Genomic DNA, 20613 nt, shown 5'->3' on the forward strand with positions numbered 1-20613 from the left:
TGTTAGAAGTTATGAATTTGTCACTGGAGCCCTTACTACATCCGCCTCCTTCTTTAAAGTGACTTGGTGTTTCTGTATCTGTGTGTTTTGGTTTGTAATGTTTTATGATTTTTGGACTGCACATAAATATTATTCAGGCTAAATGTAAATGTCGGGTGACTTTATTGTCACATGATTTGTTTTCTTTCTACAGCAGAATTGTAAGCAAGCATCTTAAAAATAACTTTCACTAATACGTAACGCTTCTCCCCCACCTCCAAACAAAAGTGAGAGAGAAAACTAAGAACAATTATCTTGACAGCTTTTTCTTGGAGCTAGTACAGCAATGTCAATGTAGGTAGTACCAAATTTTCACTAGTATGGGTTGTTATCACATGAAGTAAGGAACAATGTCATACCTGAGCAAACAAATTCCTTGGAATTTATTTGCATATGTTCTATGCTAATGCTGCTTGCAGTGACAGTTGGAGCGGTCTGAGAAAGGGAAAAAATAGGGCAGGAGTCCATAGTGGTAGGTGAAAGACTACTTCAAGGCCATAGAAACAAAGAGACCTTACTACAATAAAGTTAGGAATAACTGATTTTATTTCGGCATACGAGAGAATGTCTGTTAATATAACTGTAAATACAATTTTTATATATATAGTTTGGCAATGGAGAGAACCTGAAAGTGATACTTGAATTTTATTCCAAAGTTAGACTACTGTACGGTGACAGGATTTCCATGCTGGTGCATGGGTCTGTTAGCACTTTTCCCAAATGTATTACTGCAGCATTGGGTTGATAAAAAGTTTTTTTTTTAATGTAATAATTAGGGAAATGCTGCCATTGCTCTTACAACTTCTAAATGTTCCAGATGTTTGAAAAAAACCTTCTTCCTCTTATATTTGTATCCCTGTATTGCACTAATAGGGTAAATATTTATATGCAAAGTATTGAGATTGGTCATGAACAACTATGTTTCAGTAATACATCTTCTTTGTTTGCATGGTTCTTAAGACTGAATTAAAAAAAATGAAGAAACTTTAATATTGGGTTTTCATTGCAGTGAAGATATATATATATATAGTATTGATAACTGGTTTAAAACATCTTCTAATGCGGTCTTGCCATGTAAAATCTGAATTTTTATTGTTTCTGACATATAAGTTGAGCTTAAGGTGAAATACTGATGATTTGTAAAATGGATGCAACACAGTTTGCCCCTACAATAGGTTAAAGATTTTCATTCACCCTTTCTGCTAATGTGTACTGCATATAATACAAGATCAGACAGCAGTCAGTTGCACAGGAACCAATTTAAAATAGAAAAATGCAGATTTACTATCACAGACTCCATTCTGTAAGCACACACATAAAATAACACCACACATATGATATTCTTAAAGCATGAGTAGATTACTTTCCAATTGCTGTCACCATTTGTCTGCTGCTTTGCTTATGTTATGAAAAAAACCTCTAATTTCGATTGTAGTTTTTGATCAGCTGCATCTTCATGTTCTTACGAAGTCAATTGTTCCTTCCCTTATATTGTGAACATCATGGAACATTTGAAATGGAAACATATTCTACTAAAATACATTACTTTTCCTTGAGATGAAAACTCTTATGTTTTATTTCATGTAGCTTTCATAAAATTCAACTTAAAATGGATGGGACAAAATCGAAACTTACTTTTAAGAATAAGTAAATCAAGTAGCAATTGTGAAAATTAGAAAATATAGTACTTCTGTTTAGTGTCTCCTACTGAAAGGAGATAAAACTAGCCCATAGTCACAATTCTTTTAAGCAATCTGTGTAAATATATTCTAGATTATTTCAGGTTTTAAACCAGAATTTTAAAAGGTTAGTAGTGTTTATTGTTGCCTAATTTTGTGTTATTTTTTAAAATATAGGTAAAAGGTTACATGTTCACTTCAAGTAGAAAGGAGCGTGTTCCCAAATTCTTCCAACTTGGGTTGTCCACCCTTCCCTCCAAAACATCAGCAGCGAAGTAATTTCTTCAATAAGCTTCCTCTAAATATACCACCTACTCTTCTTTCTCACCAGCAAATTATTGATGTTCAGTTTTCAGATGTTCAGATTTCAGAATGCAACGTAAGTACAGTAAGACTCGATAGTGGGGATTGGGTTGAAAACAACAGATAACTGTCTCTTGAAAGAAATATTTCTGTTTATAGAGTATGTTTTTTCCCCACTGTGTTTAACATTAGACTGCGTTAAACTTTTAAAACAAATAGGAAGGTGTTTTATAAAAACAGAGCTGTATCACTTCTGTTGGTGACCTGCAATGTGGGGGAGGAGGATGGAGAATGTCTGATCTGGCAGGAGATAAGAGAACAACTGGATATTGTGAAGGAAAGTAAGAAAGATAAACCTGGTTATCTAGCTGAAAGGTGTTTGCATGTTTATAACCACATATAGCTATGTAACTGCATGAACAGTTTCCACCCTGAGCCTGGTGGTACCTACAGCTGGAATTTGTATCCTGGCTCAGAGATATAAATATGAGCTTCTCTGCACAATGAAGTGTCTCTGGTTGCACCACAACCTGAGTCCGTGCCTTCATAAGCTACGCTGCAAGTCTTAATTTGTAGGGAACTGAGAGAGCAGGTTTTGACATTGACAATGTGCAGCTGTGATCCTGCAGCAAAGAGGTAAATAACTTTGAGGGAGTATGAGAAGAAACCTGGATGAGACAGAAACAAAGGAGGAATGTGATCTCACCTCTAGAAGATAAGGAAACAGCATGAACAGCAGAGAGTAACCTATAGTGAACAGCGGCTGGGCATGTGGACAATAGTTTGACCAATAATAAAGCTTTTACCAGCGCACATACAGAGTATGAACTTATAAAAGCCATAACTAACTAACAATAAATGTCTTTGCTTCACAACCCTTGCAAAGTCCGTGTCTCGTACGCCACATTAATTCTCTCCTGCGTTGTGCATAATGCATGTAATGCCATTGCAGTGGTTAGTGTTAATAATCCACGGTTCAGTTTTAAGGATCTTCAGTTGTATTTGTTTACTTGGGAAACCAGGGAGGAGATGAGAAGGGGAAGAAACTTTATTCTTGAGGTTAGGTCTGAAGACATGATGGTGTTCTCTAGGCTCTTAAATTTAATGCTGCCTTAAGTTAATATTTTTTTGTTAACCTCTTCTTATGTGTGTGCTCTAAAGAATGACCATTTTTTTTCTTGTTAAAAATACAATATATACTAAAACATCTCTTCATTTTGAATAGAAAGGACAGATGTATTGCTTTTAAGGAAAAAATGGGAGATCTTACTGAGTTTAATATTTACTTAAGAAAAAAACCACCAACTCCAAGAAAGCATCTTAGTTGTTATATGAATAACAATTATGGTTTGTAGTCTTTCCAGGGCTCTGAGTGGGAACCGTGCAATTATTCCAGATGTTACGCTGCAGCCACTGACTTATGGAAATGGCATTCCAGTATGTATTTCTGCAGCCCCCGTGTCATTCCGAGGAAGAAAGTAAGTTCTTTGTGTGTGACTAGTTCTGGTTGTAATGTACCTGTGATGAAGTTTGTCTAACGTAGATTTCTTGTGCAGCTTGAATTTTGTTAGAAATTGCAAAAATACTGAATAAAACATTTTTGATGAAACAGGCAGTGTCATGGATCTTTAAAGCTTTCATGTATCTGCTTTTGAGAATTTTAGTACTCATAAATGACTTAATGTGTAGTTTTTATTTTCCAACAGCTGTGGCCTTACAGAGCTGTTACTTGCATATTTTTATTTTAATACTGTAATAGATCATAGTCTGTGTGTGCTTGACTATAAGAGGGTTTGTGTCAATAAAGTGAGTGTTCTCTTCATGTCAATTTGTTAAGCTAAGACTGCCCCTTCAGTGTTTTATGGGAATTGTGATGTTTTTCTGATGACATGCTAGATGTTTCTCCTGATTTTCTTAATCATATGATGTTTTATTTTTCAAATACGAAGTGCTAAATTCAAGCATACATAAGTTCTTTTTTTAAGAGGAATTTTATGGAAATGTAATTTTTCTACTTTTCAAAAAACTAAACTTACTTGAATTTACATAGTTTTCTTTGTTACCTTAGTTGCAACAGAATGAGGAATTTCAGATTGGTAAGAGAAACTAAAACCACACAATCTAGGAAAAAAAATTACTTTCTTATCAGTTCAGAAGTTGATGTATGTTTGCACAGTTTTTTAATAGATCTGTGAATGAACTGGTAGGGAATGAAGCATTATGTGATCTGTCTTCAAAACTTTCCTGTATGCTATTTCTCTTCCAGATGTAACAGATGAGAAAATAAGTACAGTTAACTATATTGTGTTAAGCTATAGTTGAGTATATAAGTCACGTGAACTAAAGAAGTTCCTGGTTTCATCCTGTATGCATGTTTTCCTCTTGACCAGTCTGGTTTATGGAAAGCTATGTTGTATTAAGAGATTTGCAATCAACTAGTTAATCCTTAGATCTTGAGTCAACTCTTCTTATTTTTGCTGAAGATGTGCCTATGTAAGTGTTTTTCAGTCAAAATAAGCTGAAACAACATCATGTTTTGATTTAACATTACATTATGAGCTCTTTTAAGGCTGTGGGTGAGTGATGTTATCAGAACTTCTCTCTGACTTGAAAACTGAAATGGTGACTTGAGGTCTCAAGATAAACTTGTGTTTGTATAATAATACTATCTGTCCAGGTCCCCAAAAGCTGTGCCAGATTTCCTGACTACAAGAAATAACTAGTTTTATTAATAGTTCATTCATGGATACATATGAACACCTGATTTAATGATTTTTTTAATTAAAAAAATGTGTGAATACCCCCCTACTGGTTAGCTTGTATGCAATACTTGATGTATAAACAAAATATGAATGTTCTCTTTTATTCTTTACTGTGGATAGACCACAGTATTCGATTACTGATCAGCTTTCAGTACAAATTTTTCTTAATGAAGAGTTCAGATGCCAAGGGACTGTCTGTAAGATCACTATATCTCTTCAAATATATTTGAATTCCTGTGAAAAATGACTTAATGAGGAGACATTAGTTTTATGGCCTGTGTAGCTTAATTTTTCTAATTAAATCAAAATTAGTTTGATTTGTCAAATGAATAGTGGTTCTTTTTTTGCCCAGGTTACACATTTCACTGTCTGTACAACCTAAATCTAACCCTACACAGACTAATGCTACATTTTGAATGGCTATTGTGGTAAGCTGCTTTTTTCTCCCCTCCCCACTATTGAACTTATTCATCACTGGGTATTCAGAACTCACAAAATTTTCTCACTGCACTTCTGTTGATCTTAAAGAAAAGTACACTTGCATAGTCTGTATGTATCTTTAAAAAAAAAACCAGCATTCATCTTTCTTAACTGTCCTATTTAACTGAACTTCCCACTTAGGTTTCAATTGGTTGATGTAGATACTCTTGTAAAGCAGTTGTATCAATTCACTTCAAGGGTATCTATGCTCTTTTTGTTTGTTCTCTTTCCCATTCCAGGTTTGTTTCACCTAATGCCTAGGATGGGCATGTCTTTTTTTTTTTGTCCTGTAGAATACTTGCTTTTAGTGAAAGTCACGTGATTTATTTTTTTTTTTTCTTAGGAGACCAAGTGAACAAAGTGTTCCATATGATGTCAAACGACAGCGGTTTCATTCACTTCATCATGAAACAACTGTAGTTAACCAAGCAGTACATTTACCAGAACAACATCAGTATTCCTTCCCAGATTCAATTCGGTCTCCACTGTTCCATGTGCATTACATACCAGATTTAACTGGATGTGTCCCTCTGTTGCAAGATACTTCATTTCCAGAAACCATGCTCCCTGTGGCAAAAGATAAGGTAATATCCTTCTATGCCTGTGCTTTACGTCTGCCTTCTGAGTAGGCAGGGTCCAATGGTGCTGTGGGAGACCACAACGTTTTCTGCAAGGTTCTTTGATAGTGTCATGGGGTCTCTATTGCTGAGCTGTCGTTAGAAGGAATATTAATAAATGTGGCTGCCACTGTGGTCTTATATAGTCTTCTCGTGTGTTTGGGTTTGGAGCGTTTTGATGGGGGGTGGGGTGGCAGGGGGGGGTAGGGGTGGAGGGTGTGTGTGTGGGGATAGGGGTGGTGTTAGCTTTTCATGCTAATGTCAGGAAATCTATGTGTCTGTCGGCAGAAGATATATCTGGTCTTTTGTTGCTTGTTCCATGAAAGGCTGCAGATACTGATGGGGCAATAATTTTCTGTGGATAGACATTTATAACAGATTGAACAAATTTAAATTTAAAAACTTTGCAGAAATTTCTTCCAGGAAGGTGTTCAATATGAATTTGTGTGGTAAAACTCTACAGTGGAATAGATTGCGTGAATATTTTTTTTTTCTTTAATGCAGTCTTCTATGTTTGATGTAATTGCATCTCTGTCAGGAAAGATTGTTCAATTCCCTTTTTCTTTACTTTTTGAATGTGTATGTCTAGCTAAGTTGGCAGGTTTTGGAGTTGTTTCAAGCATGTCAGCAACAGACCTGTGACTTGAACAGAAAAGAACTTTGCAGAACAGAACTCCAGAGAGAAATTCGGCTTATTTTTCCACGTATGTTTTGATTTTGATTGCTTAATATCAGCTTGAATGTTGAAGTTCACAGTTCTTCCTTCCTCTTAAACTGTGATGTCACACCAGTTTTTATTCCATGATTCTTCTGTTACAGAGAGCAGACTCTTTTTGGTTGGGTCCTCACTGAATGGGTTTGGCACTCGTAGCAGTGATGGTGACTTGTGCTTGGTTGTTAAAGAAAAACCAGTAAGTAATCTTAAAAAAATATAAAACCAAAATATATTTTTAAAATGTATGTATTTTTATAAGGCTAGATTTTAAAATGAGAAACAAATGTTCAAATAATTTTGATTTAGTAACATATTTTTTCACTTAATACTTATGAACTGTGGGTCCAATAATGTTGCAAATGTGAATTTAACAGGTGAACAAAGAACAGCAAAATGGAGAGGTAAGTTGCCTAAGATCATAAAGAAAATTGTTTAAAGAACATTTTAGATGCAGGAACAATTTTTAACAAGTACAATTTTTTTATTTCTTTAGATTCATAGCCACTAAATTTAGTGAGCAGACATAAGGAGGAATTTGATATGCAAAATATTTTAAGTATTTTTTTTGTGAGAGAAAATGTTTATTAGAATTTAAGTTGAGAGAAAAGAGATAACAAAGAATCTAGAGCATAATTTTGAAAGAATTGAAACACTGAAAAGGAATTACATTTTTGTATAAGTAGGGCTAGCTTTCCCTCAAGTTATGTGATTTGTAAATGTCAGTTAGTTTGCATGTTGAAGATTAATTGTTCTGTCAGGCTTTTGCTATGCTAAATGTATCTGTAGACCAAGGAATGTGTTCATACTAATGTACATATCTTATTGTGAATTTTTTTTTATTTGAAAAGTAAAGCATGTCTATTATATAAGAACAAGGAACACTTAAATGGGTGATATCAATTTTTTTGTTAATATCATATTTCAGGTAAATCAGAAGACTGAAGCAAGGCATATACTCCTCTTAATCCAAAAACTGTTCACTACTAAACTTTGTAAGTTCCTGGCTATAGTGAGGTGGTAAGATTATTGGCAACTCTGGAAGAAGTTTTGATGTACAGTTGTAAGAAACTTATGTAATTGCATGTTGTTTAGCTTCTAATCACAGTATTGTTTGGAGAAAAGCTATAAATATTTAGTAACGTTACTTATCTTGGTGCTGATGTATAATAATTAGAAAAAAATGTAAGGGTTGCCTTCCAAACTAGTGGACTTCAAGAACAGGTAGCATCTAAAATGATTTTTGAATACTGGATCACAATTGTGAGAGGGAGTGGATTTCTGTTTAGTAAGGTTTCACTAACAGATTTCACAGTCTTTTAGATTGAAGTGCCTTCCTGGGGACAATATTCTAAGGTTTTGTAAAATAAGATGTTACTCACAATACACTGTAAAACTTTTTTTTTTTTTTTTTGGGGGGGGGGTGGTGAGGGGGGGCAGGGGCGGACACATGAGACAGGACAGGGACGATGACTTGATGCCAGTGAAGTCGTTAAGTTAGGTGCCTAGTGAAGAAAATATTAAATGTTGACAGTACTAGCACGCATAGGAGAAACAGGTCAATTCATAGTTCTTTATAAGTTGTTTAGGCTCCTTTCAGATAGAGAATTCACTGGGGCAGTTCTTGACTTAAAAGTGAAAGCCTCTTACATAAGAGAGATTTTTGTGCCATCCTTTGTTTTATAAAAGATCCCATCACTTATCAATGACTGTGTCCCCCTAGTTCTCGGACTTGTGATATATTCTTTGATGTTACTCCTTATATTGCTGTTCTGAACAATCCTGCAATGGTAAAAGGAACAACCATAAATTTTAATGCAAACTTCAAAATGTCTTCACTGGCAGGTGTGCATACCCAGATTTCAGCAACTCACTCAAGACTTGATATATCCATCTCAGAAAAGGCATTTGATATACAATAGCAATAAGTCATTAAATATTGATGTTTGCATAAGTGGTCCAGAACTTAGTCTGAATATGTCTAGGATGCAAGTCATTCTAGTGCTGAGAAGCACAGTGATAAAATAATTGTATTTTCAGGGACCAAAAAGGGAGCATCTAAATAAATTCTCATCCTCTTCTGTTTTGTTTTTTTCAAGAGGTTGTGTTCTGTGACAGTTTGACAAAATCAAGTCCGTTTGCCAGTAACGGAAAGACATGATGGTCATGTGGGAGTGATCCCTGAAGGTTTTTGTTTGTGCCATTGCTCATTTCTGATGCTTTCCAAATTCTTTGTTATCTTGCAAGTGCCTTTGGTCAGCTAAATCAAAATGCTCTGTGGAAGGTGAGACAGGACAAAATGCTGCTGCTATTACTGCTCCTGTCAGACTATTTTGGTTGTGGTATGTAGACCTTAGATAATCTCTTTGTAATTTTAATATCGCTATGGGTATGAATTCCTGTACTTAGCCATCTATCCTTGTATCTGTGTATGGATGTTCTGTGGATAAAATTGATAGACAACAGTTGTTTGAAAACATTCCTCTGATTGAAAATGAAAAAGATTTTCCATATGGGTCTTTCCATTTGGATTTAGTTCACTGAAAATTTGTTCACTGAAAATTTGTATGTTAAAGCTTATTTAGGCAAATACAGTTGCTGTCATCCAAAATTTCAAATTAGCTTGTGGGCTGTTGGGTTGTTGTTTTTTTTTTTTTGGGGGGGGGGGGAGGGGAGTGGGGGTGTTCCCTAAGCTAGATTTCAGAAGCTAATAGATTCATATGCTTTTTCTCTGCTTCTGGGAAGATGATCTTAGCAGTATGCTTCAGTGGTATCCTGTTGGCACTCCTGTGGATTTGTGGAGTCAGGCTTACGTGCTCAGAAATATCTGTTCGTTCAGCTCCAAATTGGCTGTTAAGGTTTTTTTTTAAATAGAAATGCAATTTCTTGTTTAAGAGATTTCCTACCTTCTAATGTCTTCAGAAGTTAGCTGCTACTTAATCAGAAAATGTGGTATCTACAATTAGATATATTTAAAGAGAAAGCATACAAAAAATGTAATACTTTTGAGACATTACTTCAACTTGAACCAGAATTCTAGATTTGCAGCCTTTAAAGGATTATCGTGAGTGCATGTATGCTGCTGCTGTGTACAAGCAAGTGTAAGATTTGTCTGTACCAAGCTGCTTTGAGAATTCATTTCATTCAAACAGTATTCTGTATTTTATTGCATGTGCTTTTTAACAACCTAAAAGGTATGAAACTGCTTCTGATGATGATTTTTAGGTTTTGTGCTGTCCAGTAATTGTACTAGTGAAGTAGTTTGTTCTTTCTGCTGTGGAGGAAAGACTGCAGCATGTTCTCAACAAGTGTGTGAGCTGTCATTAAACATGTTCCTTGCTTCACATGAGAACAGAAATAAACATAGTTTGGGCTGGACATGAAAGCTAACTAAATACATGTGCCAAGATGTATGAGAAACAAGAAAGATGTTATTTAAAAGTTCTTGGGCTGGTTTTGTGAAAGAGTTAAAGGGCTAAAAAAAAAAACCAAACAAACTTTTTTTTTATAAGGAGACTTGTAGCATAGGTAATGTTTTAGAGCTTTTCTAGCCTTTTCCCAGACCACTGCAGTTTAGGAAACTGGGAGAAGTTTCTTTTCTAGCTGTGCCTTTCCTAACATCTTCCTCTTTGTTTATGCACTCTGGTTTTCCTATACATTCCAAAATAAGGGCTATAAGAAGAGTGTGATTCTCTGTTTATTTTGCCTTAATTCCATGATTGAGTGATAAATTGGAAAGCATTCTGAAGAAAAGTCTTGTCTTTTTAAGGTAAATCAACTTCAGAACTTTAAGTGCCATCTCTCTTATCCTCTCTATACAGTGATTTGTTAGATAACTGTTTTGTTCTGGGAGGTCTGGGAAGTGGATTCAAACTTTATCTAAACTCCAGTTTATTTCTGTTTCAGGCTTGCAAAAGGTAACAAGTGCGAGCAAGGAATTTGAGCCCATCAGATTTAAAGTCTTATAGACAGAAGCTTTTCTGTGTTGCCATTCTACGTGTAGAATACTGACTGAAATTAAGATGCATTCTTTTTTAATAGTCTAGTCACAGAGTTAAAATAGGAAAAAAAACTTCTGATATTTATTCACTGTCTTTATGGGTTCTGTTAATCTTAAATGTATTGTGTTTCTCCTAGAGTAGAGAGATATAAGAATAGTAGTAATAAGTCTTCTGTATCAAAGACTAGCAGAGTACATGTAGTTTCCATGTATTTGTTCAGATACTTGCACATATCTATTTTTTGTACAATACTGGCTAACACCCACAGAACTGTATGCTTAAGTCAACATCTTTTAGAAATGTGAATTTGGGGTGATAACTGTTAATAACATATTGAACAGAGTTCAATACTGAGAGTAAACCTGAAACTGATCACTCTCTTTAGATTCATCCAGTCTAGGCAGGATTCATTTGAACAACATTGAACAATTTGAACAACAACTTAGCAGTAGTAAGTTGACTGGTGTTTACTCTTTGAATAAATAACAAAAAGCTTATTTTCTCTTAGTTATACAGAGAGGTGCTGTAGTGTTGAGACTAGGAGATTTGAATAGAATCTGCATAACAGTTGTCTAGGGGAATGTGCAACAGCTCGGACAAGCAAGGGAACTTGAACTGAAATGAATGACCTTGAAGGACTTCACAGGTAGGTGAGAATATAAAATACTGCATGGTGGTATGGACATACATCTATATCTCTTCCAAACATTGCATGGAAAGAAAAACATTCTGTTTAAAAAAGGACCTTTTGTTCTCTGTGTATTTCTATGTGGCTAGGGTTAAGATCCTCTTCAACCTTTTTTCTTCCCTCTGTCTCGCTCATGGTAACATTGTAAATGAGTTAAAACAGTTGGAGGGCTGTAATAAAGTGACCTGGAAATACTGTTTCTCAAGCTTGACATGCCTCCCTGGGGAATTCTTTACAACTATACAGTTATCTCTCAACTTCCTGCCATAGATGCAAAAGTTAATTTATTAACTATACTCCTGTTTGCTTTAATCATGGTGACGATAAAACTTAATGAGTTTAGAATGGCATCGCATAAGTATTCAGAATGTCGTCTTTACCTAAAATATTCACATGCAAATATTCCTCTCAGCTGAAAATGTAGTCAGATAAAATTTAAAAAAAGAAAACCCAACAACCTAATTCATACTGCTCCTATTCAGACTGGTTTAGAGTAGATACTCTTGGTACGTGATTACGTTTATCATATGATGTGAGCAATATATGTTAGTTAGTTGTTGCTTACTGACAACTTATTATATACTACATACCTTTAATAAGACACAGAATAAAACATATGTAGTTCTCTAAGGCTTGTATATATAGTCCTCATTCAATTTATAAAATATTCTTTAACATGAGTGGAAGAAAACACTTCTGTTTAGTCACAGACATGGTTTTGCAAAAAGATCTTGCTTCGCAAGAAAAGAGAGTGAATTCCAAATGTCAACAATTAATTCATCCTGTGCTGGGTTGTACCCTCCTAGATTCTTTACAACTTTGGATTCAGACTTCTGTGTCACCCAATTTTTCTTTCTATAGTATAACCCTATTGATGAGACCAGGCTACATGTGCAGGATGCCAAAGATCTTTTTGACATATACTAAGTTTGGGATTAATATTTTTTTTAATTGCTTAATTTTTTATTCTGCAAAAGAAAAGAGAGATTTAAGCTGTTTAATCTGAAATTCTGCATGAATGGGTTATTCGTTAAATGGTGTTTAGTAGTCTTTGAAATGATTATATTCTTTTTCACTACAGTTGAAGTGGTATCTGTGACTATCATAGCTGCTCCACAGTTGGCGTGTCTACGTGGAATTCTTTACATGTTCTTTGGTGTGGCCCCTCTGGTTATAGCATCAGAGTCAAGAGAGTTTTCAGTCAGTTTACTAAGGCATTTATTCAACCTGTATGTATTTCAGGATTTCACATCCTGTGTTTGTGACTGTTTCTTCCCTGGTATATATGATGATCTGATGTTTGTGTACAATAGAGATTCTGCTAACAGTGTCATCAGTGGTGAGCCAAGAAAGAGTGATACCAGCAGCAAGTCGCTACCTTCTAACATCCTCTTTGTTCTCTTTCACCCTTAGGAAACAGATTTGGGACTATGTTGGACTAGATTTTTTTTTTTTGTTTGGTTGGTTTTTGGTGGGTTTTCTTTGTGGCTTCCCCCCCCCCCCAATTTGGCACAGGTACCCATCAAGTGTTGGGATGCACTTGCAGGCAAGGATGTATTTGGAAGTGGATAGTTACTAGAATGAGGTCAGTTAATTTCTCAAGAGGCCTTCAGAAACTGTCATAGTGAGAAAAGTTGAATTGCTATGGCATGTAGATAGATATCCACAGTTGCCTCCCATAGATTGTGTGTTGGGCATCTTTGTCTTAAATTTGGTAGTGAAAGGAAAGAAAGCAGAGTGCTCTACATGCTTTATAGCTTCACATTCAGAATGTTCTGGAATGTTGGAAGAGGGGTACTTGGATGTGTTTGCAGGTGCAGCTAGAAAGAGGAGATGCTTGTGTAAGTTGTACTAGATTGTATGTTCAGTGAATGTGGGTTGGAGTTTTGTAAGATTCTTCCTTTAAAATTAGTAAATAAATACATTTGGTGTTTTGGGGTTTTTTTTATACCAGTCTCTGTGTTCCTTTGGATTTGAATGCATTGTATGATCCTAGTAAAGAATTACCTCAAGTCAAATCTGTCCAAATGTGCATATCCATAAAACACTTTCAAAAAGTCTCAACAAAAAAAAAGTAAAATTTCTTAAATTGAATATTGCACAGTGGGATTTTAACAGAACTGAAGTTATCATCCAAATGTAGTAGAGCTGACACTGTTTAATTGAGGTTGCTATCCAAACTGATAGAAAGATCTCGCCCCCCCCCCCCCCCCCCAAAAAAAAAAAAAAAGATCAGTTATATGTTCAAAGTTATTTTTAATCTGCACTAATCCTAGTTTTGTCATACTTATGTTAACTTGAGGTTAATTTATGGAAATAAGGGGAAAACATGTAGTGTTAGATATAGTCAAATTCAAGTGATCCTGTAGCTTGCAATATAAGAAATTACTAAAGCTGTGCTTTTTGCCCAAATACATATACTGTAACCTATGCACTCTGCTTTTCTTTGTCTTTTCCATTACTTTCTTGGGTGCGTTCCTTGCTCAAGATTATGGGCAACTACTATATGTAGCCTGAGATATTGTGAAGAATGGGGGAATTGCAATTAATAAGACTGATGCAGTAGTTTTGGGGAGCTAGAGTGTGAAGATGCATTTGGTGGCACCGTATGAGTCTGGCAGATCTTAGTGTGTTTGGGTTTAGATGGCCTGACATTGAGCCTGTGTATCTATACTTTGTGGATAGTAATCTGAGGTGCAGTCCTGTGATTGTGTATTTATTGCATGCCCTATTGGCCTTAAAGCAAAAGGCAAATAAAACTTATCCTGTTTTTGGAAAGTGGTGTCCTGTCTTCAGTAGTAATTTGATAGGAAATGTCTTTCTTGATATGTACTTTAGTCAAAGAAACAGTTCTTGAAGTCTTAACTGTATTATCACTACGCACTGATTATGCTTATGTTATACGTTTTACTGATTAAAAAATATGAACTTCAACTGCAAGCAGCCTAGATGTGACTAACAAATATGCAGCTAATCACATGCCCCTTGCTACAATGTGGTGCTGGGCTTAAGTATCTGGCCATCCTGGATGGGTCTGTTTTTGCTCCCTTATTTTTGCACCTTAATTATTCAGGGCTTCCGTTACAAGTACTGCTCAGTGAAAGCATTGTAGAACTGCATTCCTTATGTTCAAATTTCTTGAATATATTTCACACACACAAAAAAATCTTCCACTAATGTGTGTTTCTAATATTTAGTGCTTTTCTGTTTTTCCCCACTCTTTTCTAGATTGGATTTTTGCTGCAGTTGCTAAAGGCTACTTTAGCACAGCCCTTCTGAGAATATTTTTGCTAAATTTAATAAGCTACTATTTACTATAGATCAGTCAGCTTGACTCTACTTAAGGATCTCTCATGTAAGATGCTGATCTTAAAAAAACTTGATTGCATATTTTTCTCCCTTTCAGCAAGCTACATTGAACGACCTCAGCTGATTCGAGCAAAAGTGCCAATAGTGAAGTTCAGGGATAAAGTCAGGCAAGTATTTTGTTCGACATAGTTTTTTAAACTCTGACACAGGAAAGCATCTATGTATGTACTATCCATATGAGTAGTCCCACTGAAGTTGTGCTTTGTGTTGTACTGTAGTTGGATTGCAAATTTGTACAGCTAGCATGCAGTGGTGGTCAGCTTACTTCCTTGATGGCCTGAAATATCTCTTGTGGTTGAGATGCTGTTTAGCTTCTGTGACGTGAATTAATAGTAGTAAATCGTATTTCTGTGGGTGATATGTACATAATGGATTCTAGTTGACAGATGGTTCATGACAGGCAAACAGTGGTAGGAAGAAAATCGTTGTGAAAGATAATTTTGCTTTCTGTGCAAGCATCTTAACTATTGAGATGCTTAAGCTACTAATTCACAGCTCTTACACTATACAAACAACACTGAAACAAACTTTAGTTTATTGTGATGACGTTGTTTTCTTGATTAAAATTTTTTGTTCATTTTAGCAGAGTGTATTCTGCTGCCTTCCAGGAAGATATTCTGTGTTTAACAGTGTAGTATTACATGTACTACTAACAGTGTTAGGTGCTAATTCTGTAGCCCCCCCCCTTTTTTTTTTTTTTTTAGAAGGGGAAAGTAACTGGAGAGAAGTGGATGTGTTGTATGTTACTGTATTCATTGTATCTTCATTATGAAGACACGAAAATAAATAATCCAGAGGCATGTACTAGGACTGAACAATGTATTTCTTGTGTGATAAATATTTGATATAGAGGAAAAAATGTGTAAAGCACTCAAACTAGTTAGAACTGAGTAACGTTCAAATCTTCCTATATTTATGGGCTTACACAATTCTTACAAAATGCATCACCTTCATGTAATAACATGGTTTGACTGTTCTTTGTAAATAGGACTTTTGAACAACTTTCTTGTATCTATTTTATCCTGCCCACATACTTCTAAATTCATTATATGCTTTTATCACAGCAGAAACCCTACTGTGATAAAACTGATTCTGTCATGTTCACAATTTGAACTAATAAATATAATCCATTTAAGCTGCTCTTGCATCTCAGATTATATAATGCTTGATAGGGTTTTGCTATGTAGTTTTTTTTAATTTACACCTTAATCCCATATTTATTTCTGTATACTTGCCTATCTTTTAAATATGTGAATAATTTTTATCTAATAACTTTCTTCTCTAACAGTACAGATGGTCGTTTCTCCCATGCTTTCTGAAAGCATTAAACTTCTCAAGCTAAAATTTGGGTTATGTGGCTTAGCTACATGTAACAATGATAGTCTTCATAGAGAAGTTAAATGATAATTCCTGGTAAAAATCTTGAATAAATCATGGAGCTATAGCAAATTTTTTTTTCTTCCAATTTAACATCAGAAAATAAACTTTAAAAAGAAACTTTAGGTATGGTAGTGATTATGTCAGAGGATGTCTTTGGAGGCATTTATAGTCTTATACTACAGTCACTTGCAAAAAAAAAAATCGTGATATTTGTATACCTTTCAGGATTTAAAGAATTCTTTATTTCCTACTAAATTAAAGTGTAATCTTGGATTAGAAGCTGCCTATTGCATTTTTTAGAGGAAAAAAGTGCTGTTCACCATCTGGTTTTCTATATTGTTTTTTTGGAAGAGGGGAGGAGAGGGAAAATGACATGACTTTGGGTTAGGGGCTTCTTGTTTGGGTTGTTTTTTTCCTTTTCCAGTTATCTTTCTCTTATGTACCCTGTTATCTCCATCTGTGTTCTGACTTTTTATTTAAAGTATCTGTTTCTTCCCAATCCTTATTGGCCTCTGTCTTTCCTAGGCTCATATATGTTTTTATATATATATATATATATACACACATACATGCACACTCCATTCATTTTTTTTCACAGAGGTCTTGAAAAATGGTTTGGGTATTCTGTACCCATGGGACTAAGCTTGTTTTGGCCAAAACCAGAAACTAAATGTGACAAGTTTCCTGTGAAAGCCAATTCTCTTGATGCCTGGCTGTTGAGAGAAGGTGGTAGAATTCAATGGGTGCTATCTCTGTGTCTGGATTTTAATGTTGTCAGTGGTCCATATATACTTGAAAATTGCTATTTACTACTTATTTTGATTTGGTGAAAGGAGAAAGCATTCAGTTTGTGTTCTCCTTTTTCACCTTAAAGTTTTTGTTAATGTTTAATAAATTCTAGGCCTATGTTCCCCTTATAACAGTTCAAGAGAATCCAAAGGAGTGTTCAGGCAAACTATGTGAATGTGACTTGGACATATAAAATGGTAATGGCTGTTGCAGAATGGCTGTGTGATCATGGCCATGACTCCCTTAAAGATCTTTGTGAAACAAAGTTAGCGTAAGTTAGCTGAAGCAGGCCTTGCAGCTATGCTGAGGCATGCTGATAAGGAAGCTGAGAAAAACACTGACCTTGTGCCTAATGTTGTAAATAACTTTGAGGAATTCGCGTAGACAAGAGAGGAAAAAAAAATATGTAGCTAGCTATCCGCAGAAACCGCAAGTAGGAGGACGTATGAAAATGTAACCCTTTAGAGCTTAGCCAATCAGCAGATGACTAGTAGGCATAATTAACTGGAACTGTATATAAGACATAATCGCGCCGTAATAAATCGAAGCTTGCTTTATCACTCATATTGAGTCGGCCGCTTGCTTCCCCTCGCTCGTCGCAAATAGCTACTACTTTGTCAATAATAGGCTCTTCTTGTTGTGAGTTAAAATGTTTCTATGGCTTACTGACTATTAATATTGTTTCTTGAGTACTGTGAGCAGTTAAGCTCTATATGCAGTATGAAGTTCAATTTGGGGGATATAAATAAAGCAGGTAGTGCTTGTTTGCCTTGACCTTATTTGCTGTTAACGGTATGAAACAATTGTTAAAAATTGCATGCTCTGAAACAATTCAGAAGTCTTTTCACACGTGCCACTTACTATATAAATGGTTTTCACTTAAAAATGCTTTCTGATTTATCTCTGCCCATCATTGCAGAAAAGAGATTCTTACCTTTTGACCTCTTCCAGTTATTCTTCTCAGTTCATTGGCGTGACTAGCTAAACTAATACCTCAGAATCGTTCCTGGCATCGAAAGTTGTCCATAGTAAATTGTGTATTGTCTAGTTGGGAGAAAGATTTGTTAAAAATCCAAAAATTATTTGATGTCCTTAGGCCTAGATTTGGATTTTCATGTATCTTCTATGTAAAACAAGAACTACGTTTTGATGATAATGGAATTCAAGTCTATAAACAATTAAAGTACTATAAACAAAATCAGTAGAAATCACAGCATCAAAACTGAAGAAAATTTCTAGAGTATTATTTAAAAAATTATTTCTCTACCTCTAGGTAATAGATATTCTGAAATTTAATATCTGATGCTCAGGTGTTTTTCTCATCAACAGCTGTGTGGAGTTTGACTTGAATGTAAACAATGTCATAGGAATAAGAAATACATTCCTTCTGAGAACCTATGCATACAGTAAGTTTTTAGTATATTCTATAAACTCTGCTTTTTAAACTTGTTGTTTGGTATTTATAGACTATTAAAATTGATTAGGTTAATATATATAATTACCTAGTTAACTGCGTTAGCTTCAAGATAACTTCTTGTTGTCCTCTATAAATATATGTAGAAAACTAATATATCTGCTAAGTTTTTAATTGAATATTGTAATATTCAGAAGATAACAAAGATCCTTCATATTAAGGTCCACATATCTACTACAAGGGTTGCTTCAGTCTTCTACAGATAATTATACTAATGATTATCTTGTATAATCTCCAGTTTATTTTATTTCGTTACAGCCACTGATAGGGATGTGTGACCAATAGCTAGCTGTGGCTGTGTGCTGTTACTGAGTCTTTCCTTGGAAAATCCATAACACTGCTTCAGTTCTTATATTAACCATAAAATAAAACTGGTTTGTGTCTCCTCAGGAATCTGTTTCACTATCTTTTCCTGAAACTTAGAGTTATAAAGGGGAAGTAATAAGAACAGCACTCTTAATGCTGTGCTAAGCTCTTCTTACTTAGCATCACGATGTCATTTGGCAGATAAATACATAAGGAGTGGACCTCAGGCTGCTACTTCTAGGCCATCTGTGCTGCTTAGTTTACCACCTGTAAGTGGTACCACTCCTTCACCACCAAGGAGTGAGTTGGTAACTAAGGGAGACTTGTGATTGAAAAAACTTATCTCCTCAATGTGTGAGACCTTCCTAAATAGGCAAGCTACATCAAGCATAGTCTGTCATCTTGTCTTTGGACAACAAAATCTCTCAGGTGACATCAGGCAAATGAAAAGCAAATGGAAACTTTTATCAGACAGTCTCTTGACATACTTCTAGAAGTCATCATCAACCAGGGTGGATAGCATTAAAAGTATTATCCTGCTCACTTAAATTTTATGTGGCTGAAGGGCTTCACCCTGCACAGGAGCAAAAAATTAAATTGCCCATACATCTTCCACATGAGAGGTATCTCTGTTCCATTAGAACAAATTAGATGCTTAGGCAAACAAGGGACTGCTTATCTTAGTGAGCATGATAAAAAATATTCATAAATATTTCTGTGGATGTTCTTCTGTCTTTTTGAATTTAGCCCTTCTATGTTGGTGCATAGGTACTGTAAAAAAAAAAAAAAAAAAATTAAAAAAAAAATTTCAAAGATGATATGGCAAAGCGAAGCAGAATGCCCCCAGAAGGGGAAAATGTAGGTAGGTTAAGCAGAGCTATCAACTAAAGTTGATGCTGTTGTGTTATCAGTTGGTCAACTAAGGAGGCATGTCTGCAATTAAATTAGCAATTGATGGTTGGGATATTTCAGTTAGTGGAAGCTGAACCTTTTAGTTTTGAGCAAATAATATTGCTGAGCATCTTCTTGAGGAGGTAGCTTGTTGACTGATGAAAGAGTGTCAGGAAAAGTTTACTGGCCGTGTTGCACACTTTGTTATATACTAATTATGGGTACTAGCAAACAGAAAACCTTATCTTGGAATGAGGTCAACTAAAAAGATATTTTTTTTTGGTGGCACAATAGAAGAAAAGTGTCCAGTTCGGAATTTGAGCCTATTTGTATTTCTGTCATGGAAAAAATCCTATTTCACTTAATGCATGTTCATATGATGTCTGTACAGTAATTCTTCTGCATCTCACAGTTAGTGTAGTAGTAGTCATATCTCTTAGTTCAACCACTGGTGTATAACGTAGGGGATGAGGTGACTGGTGGTAAAGAGTTTTGTTTTGCAGAGGTCTTCCAGATCTAGGACATTCATTCCAAGAAGAGTACTACTTTCAGGGGCATGTGTGCTGAGCTGCTGCGAATAGGTTGTGAGGAAAATCTCATGCTTGGTAGGATTTTCAGAACAATGGAGAATGCAGCAACTGGTGCTATTGCAGAATGTTTCTTGTCCTGGATGAAGTAATTACCTCTGGATGTATTCCTGTCCTGATGTGTGGAATGCAAAACTTTGTCCAGTGATGTCAAGTTAGAAAAGATATTCCAAAACATATGAGGCATTGTAAGGCAGCTGACAGAGCTCATGATCTGTTTCCATGTATCTGCAAATAATAAATAATGCTGTAAGGTCCCTAGGAGGTAGTGGTGAGTGACATCTCCCTATAACACATTACAGCCTTCATTAGAAGGCTATCTATATTCCCCAGAAATTCAGAAGGTCATAGCTGGAATATGACTATTTATGTCTTTACTCATGAAAAGCACATCTTGATTTAATGTGTTATTGTATCTAACAGATCTCATTACCAAAAAAAAAGCTATTGAGGGCAAGGCAAATTTAATATTTTGGTGCAGGGATTACTGCTTTCATGGATCCTGAAGAAAATGTAAGCATGAGCTCTGTGTCCTC

The 20613-nt window shown here is 35.3% G+C and overlaps 1 protein-coding gene across 1 annotated transcript in view; it reads left to right on the forward strand.

The window, feature by feature from the left end:
• Nucleotides 1–1899: 1899 nt before the first annotated feature.
• The window catches only part of LOC129783208 (poly(A) RNA polymerase GLD2-like), a gene marked incomplete at its 5' end in the record, with an annotated part of 44689 nt that continues 25975 nt past the window's right edge, over nt 1900–20613 (forward strand). Inside the window, 9 exon segments of the mRNA XM_055793084.1 lie at nt 1900–2066; nt 2981–2995; nt 3377–3499; nt 5607–5847; nt 6470–6584; nt 6700–6791; nt 7521–7587; nt 14688–14757; nt 18149–18225. Coding sequence (XP_055649059.1) covers nt 1900–2066; nt 2981–2995; nt 3377–3499; nt 5607–5847; nt 6470–6584; nt 6700–6791; nt 7521–7587; nt 14688–14757; nt 18149–18225 — 967 coding nt within the window.

The sequence above is a fragment of the Falco peregrinus genome, chromosome W (assembly GCF_023634155.1).
Source record: "Falco peregrinus isolate bFalPer1 chromosome W, bFalPer1.pri, whole genome shotgun sequence".
NCBI classification, from domain to species: domain Eukaryota; kingdom Metazoa; phylum Chordata; class Aves; order Falconiformes; family Falconidae; genus Falco; species Falco peregrinus.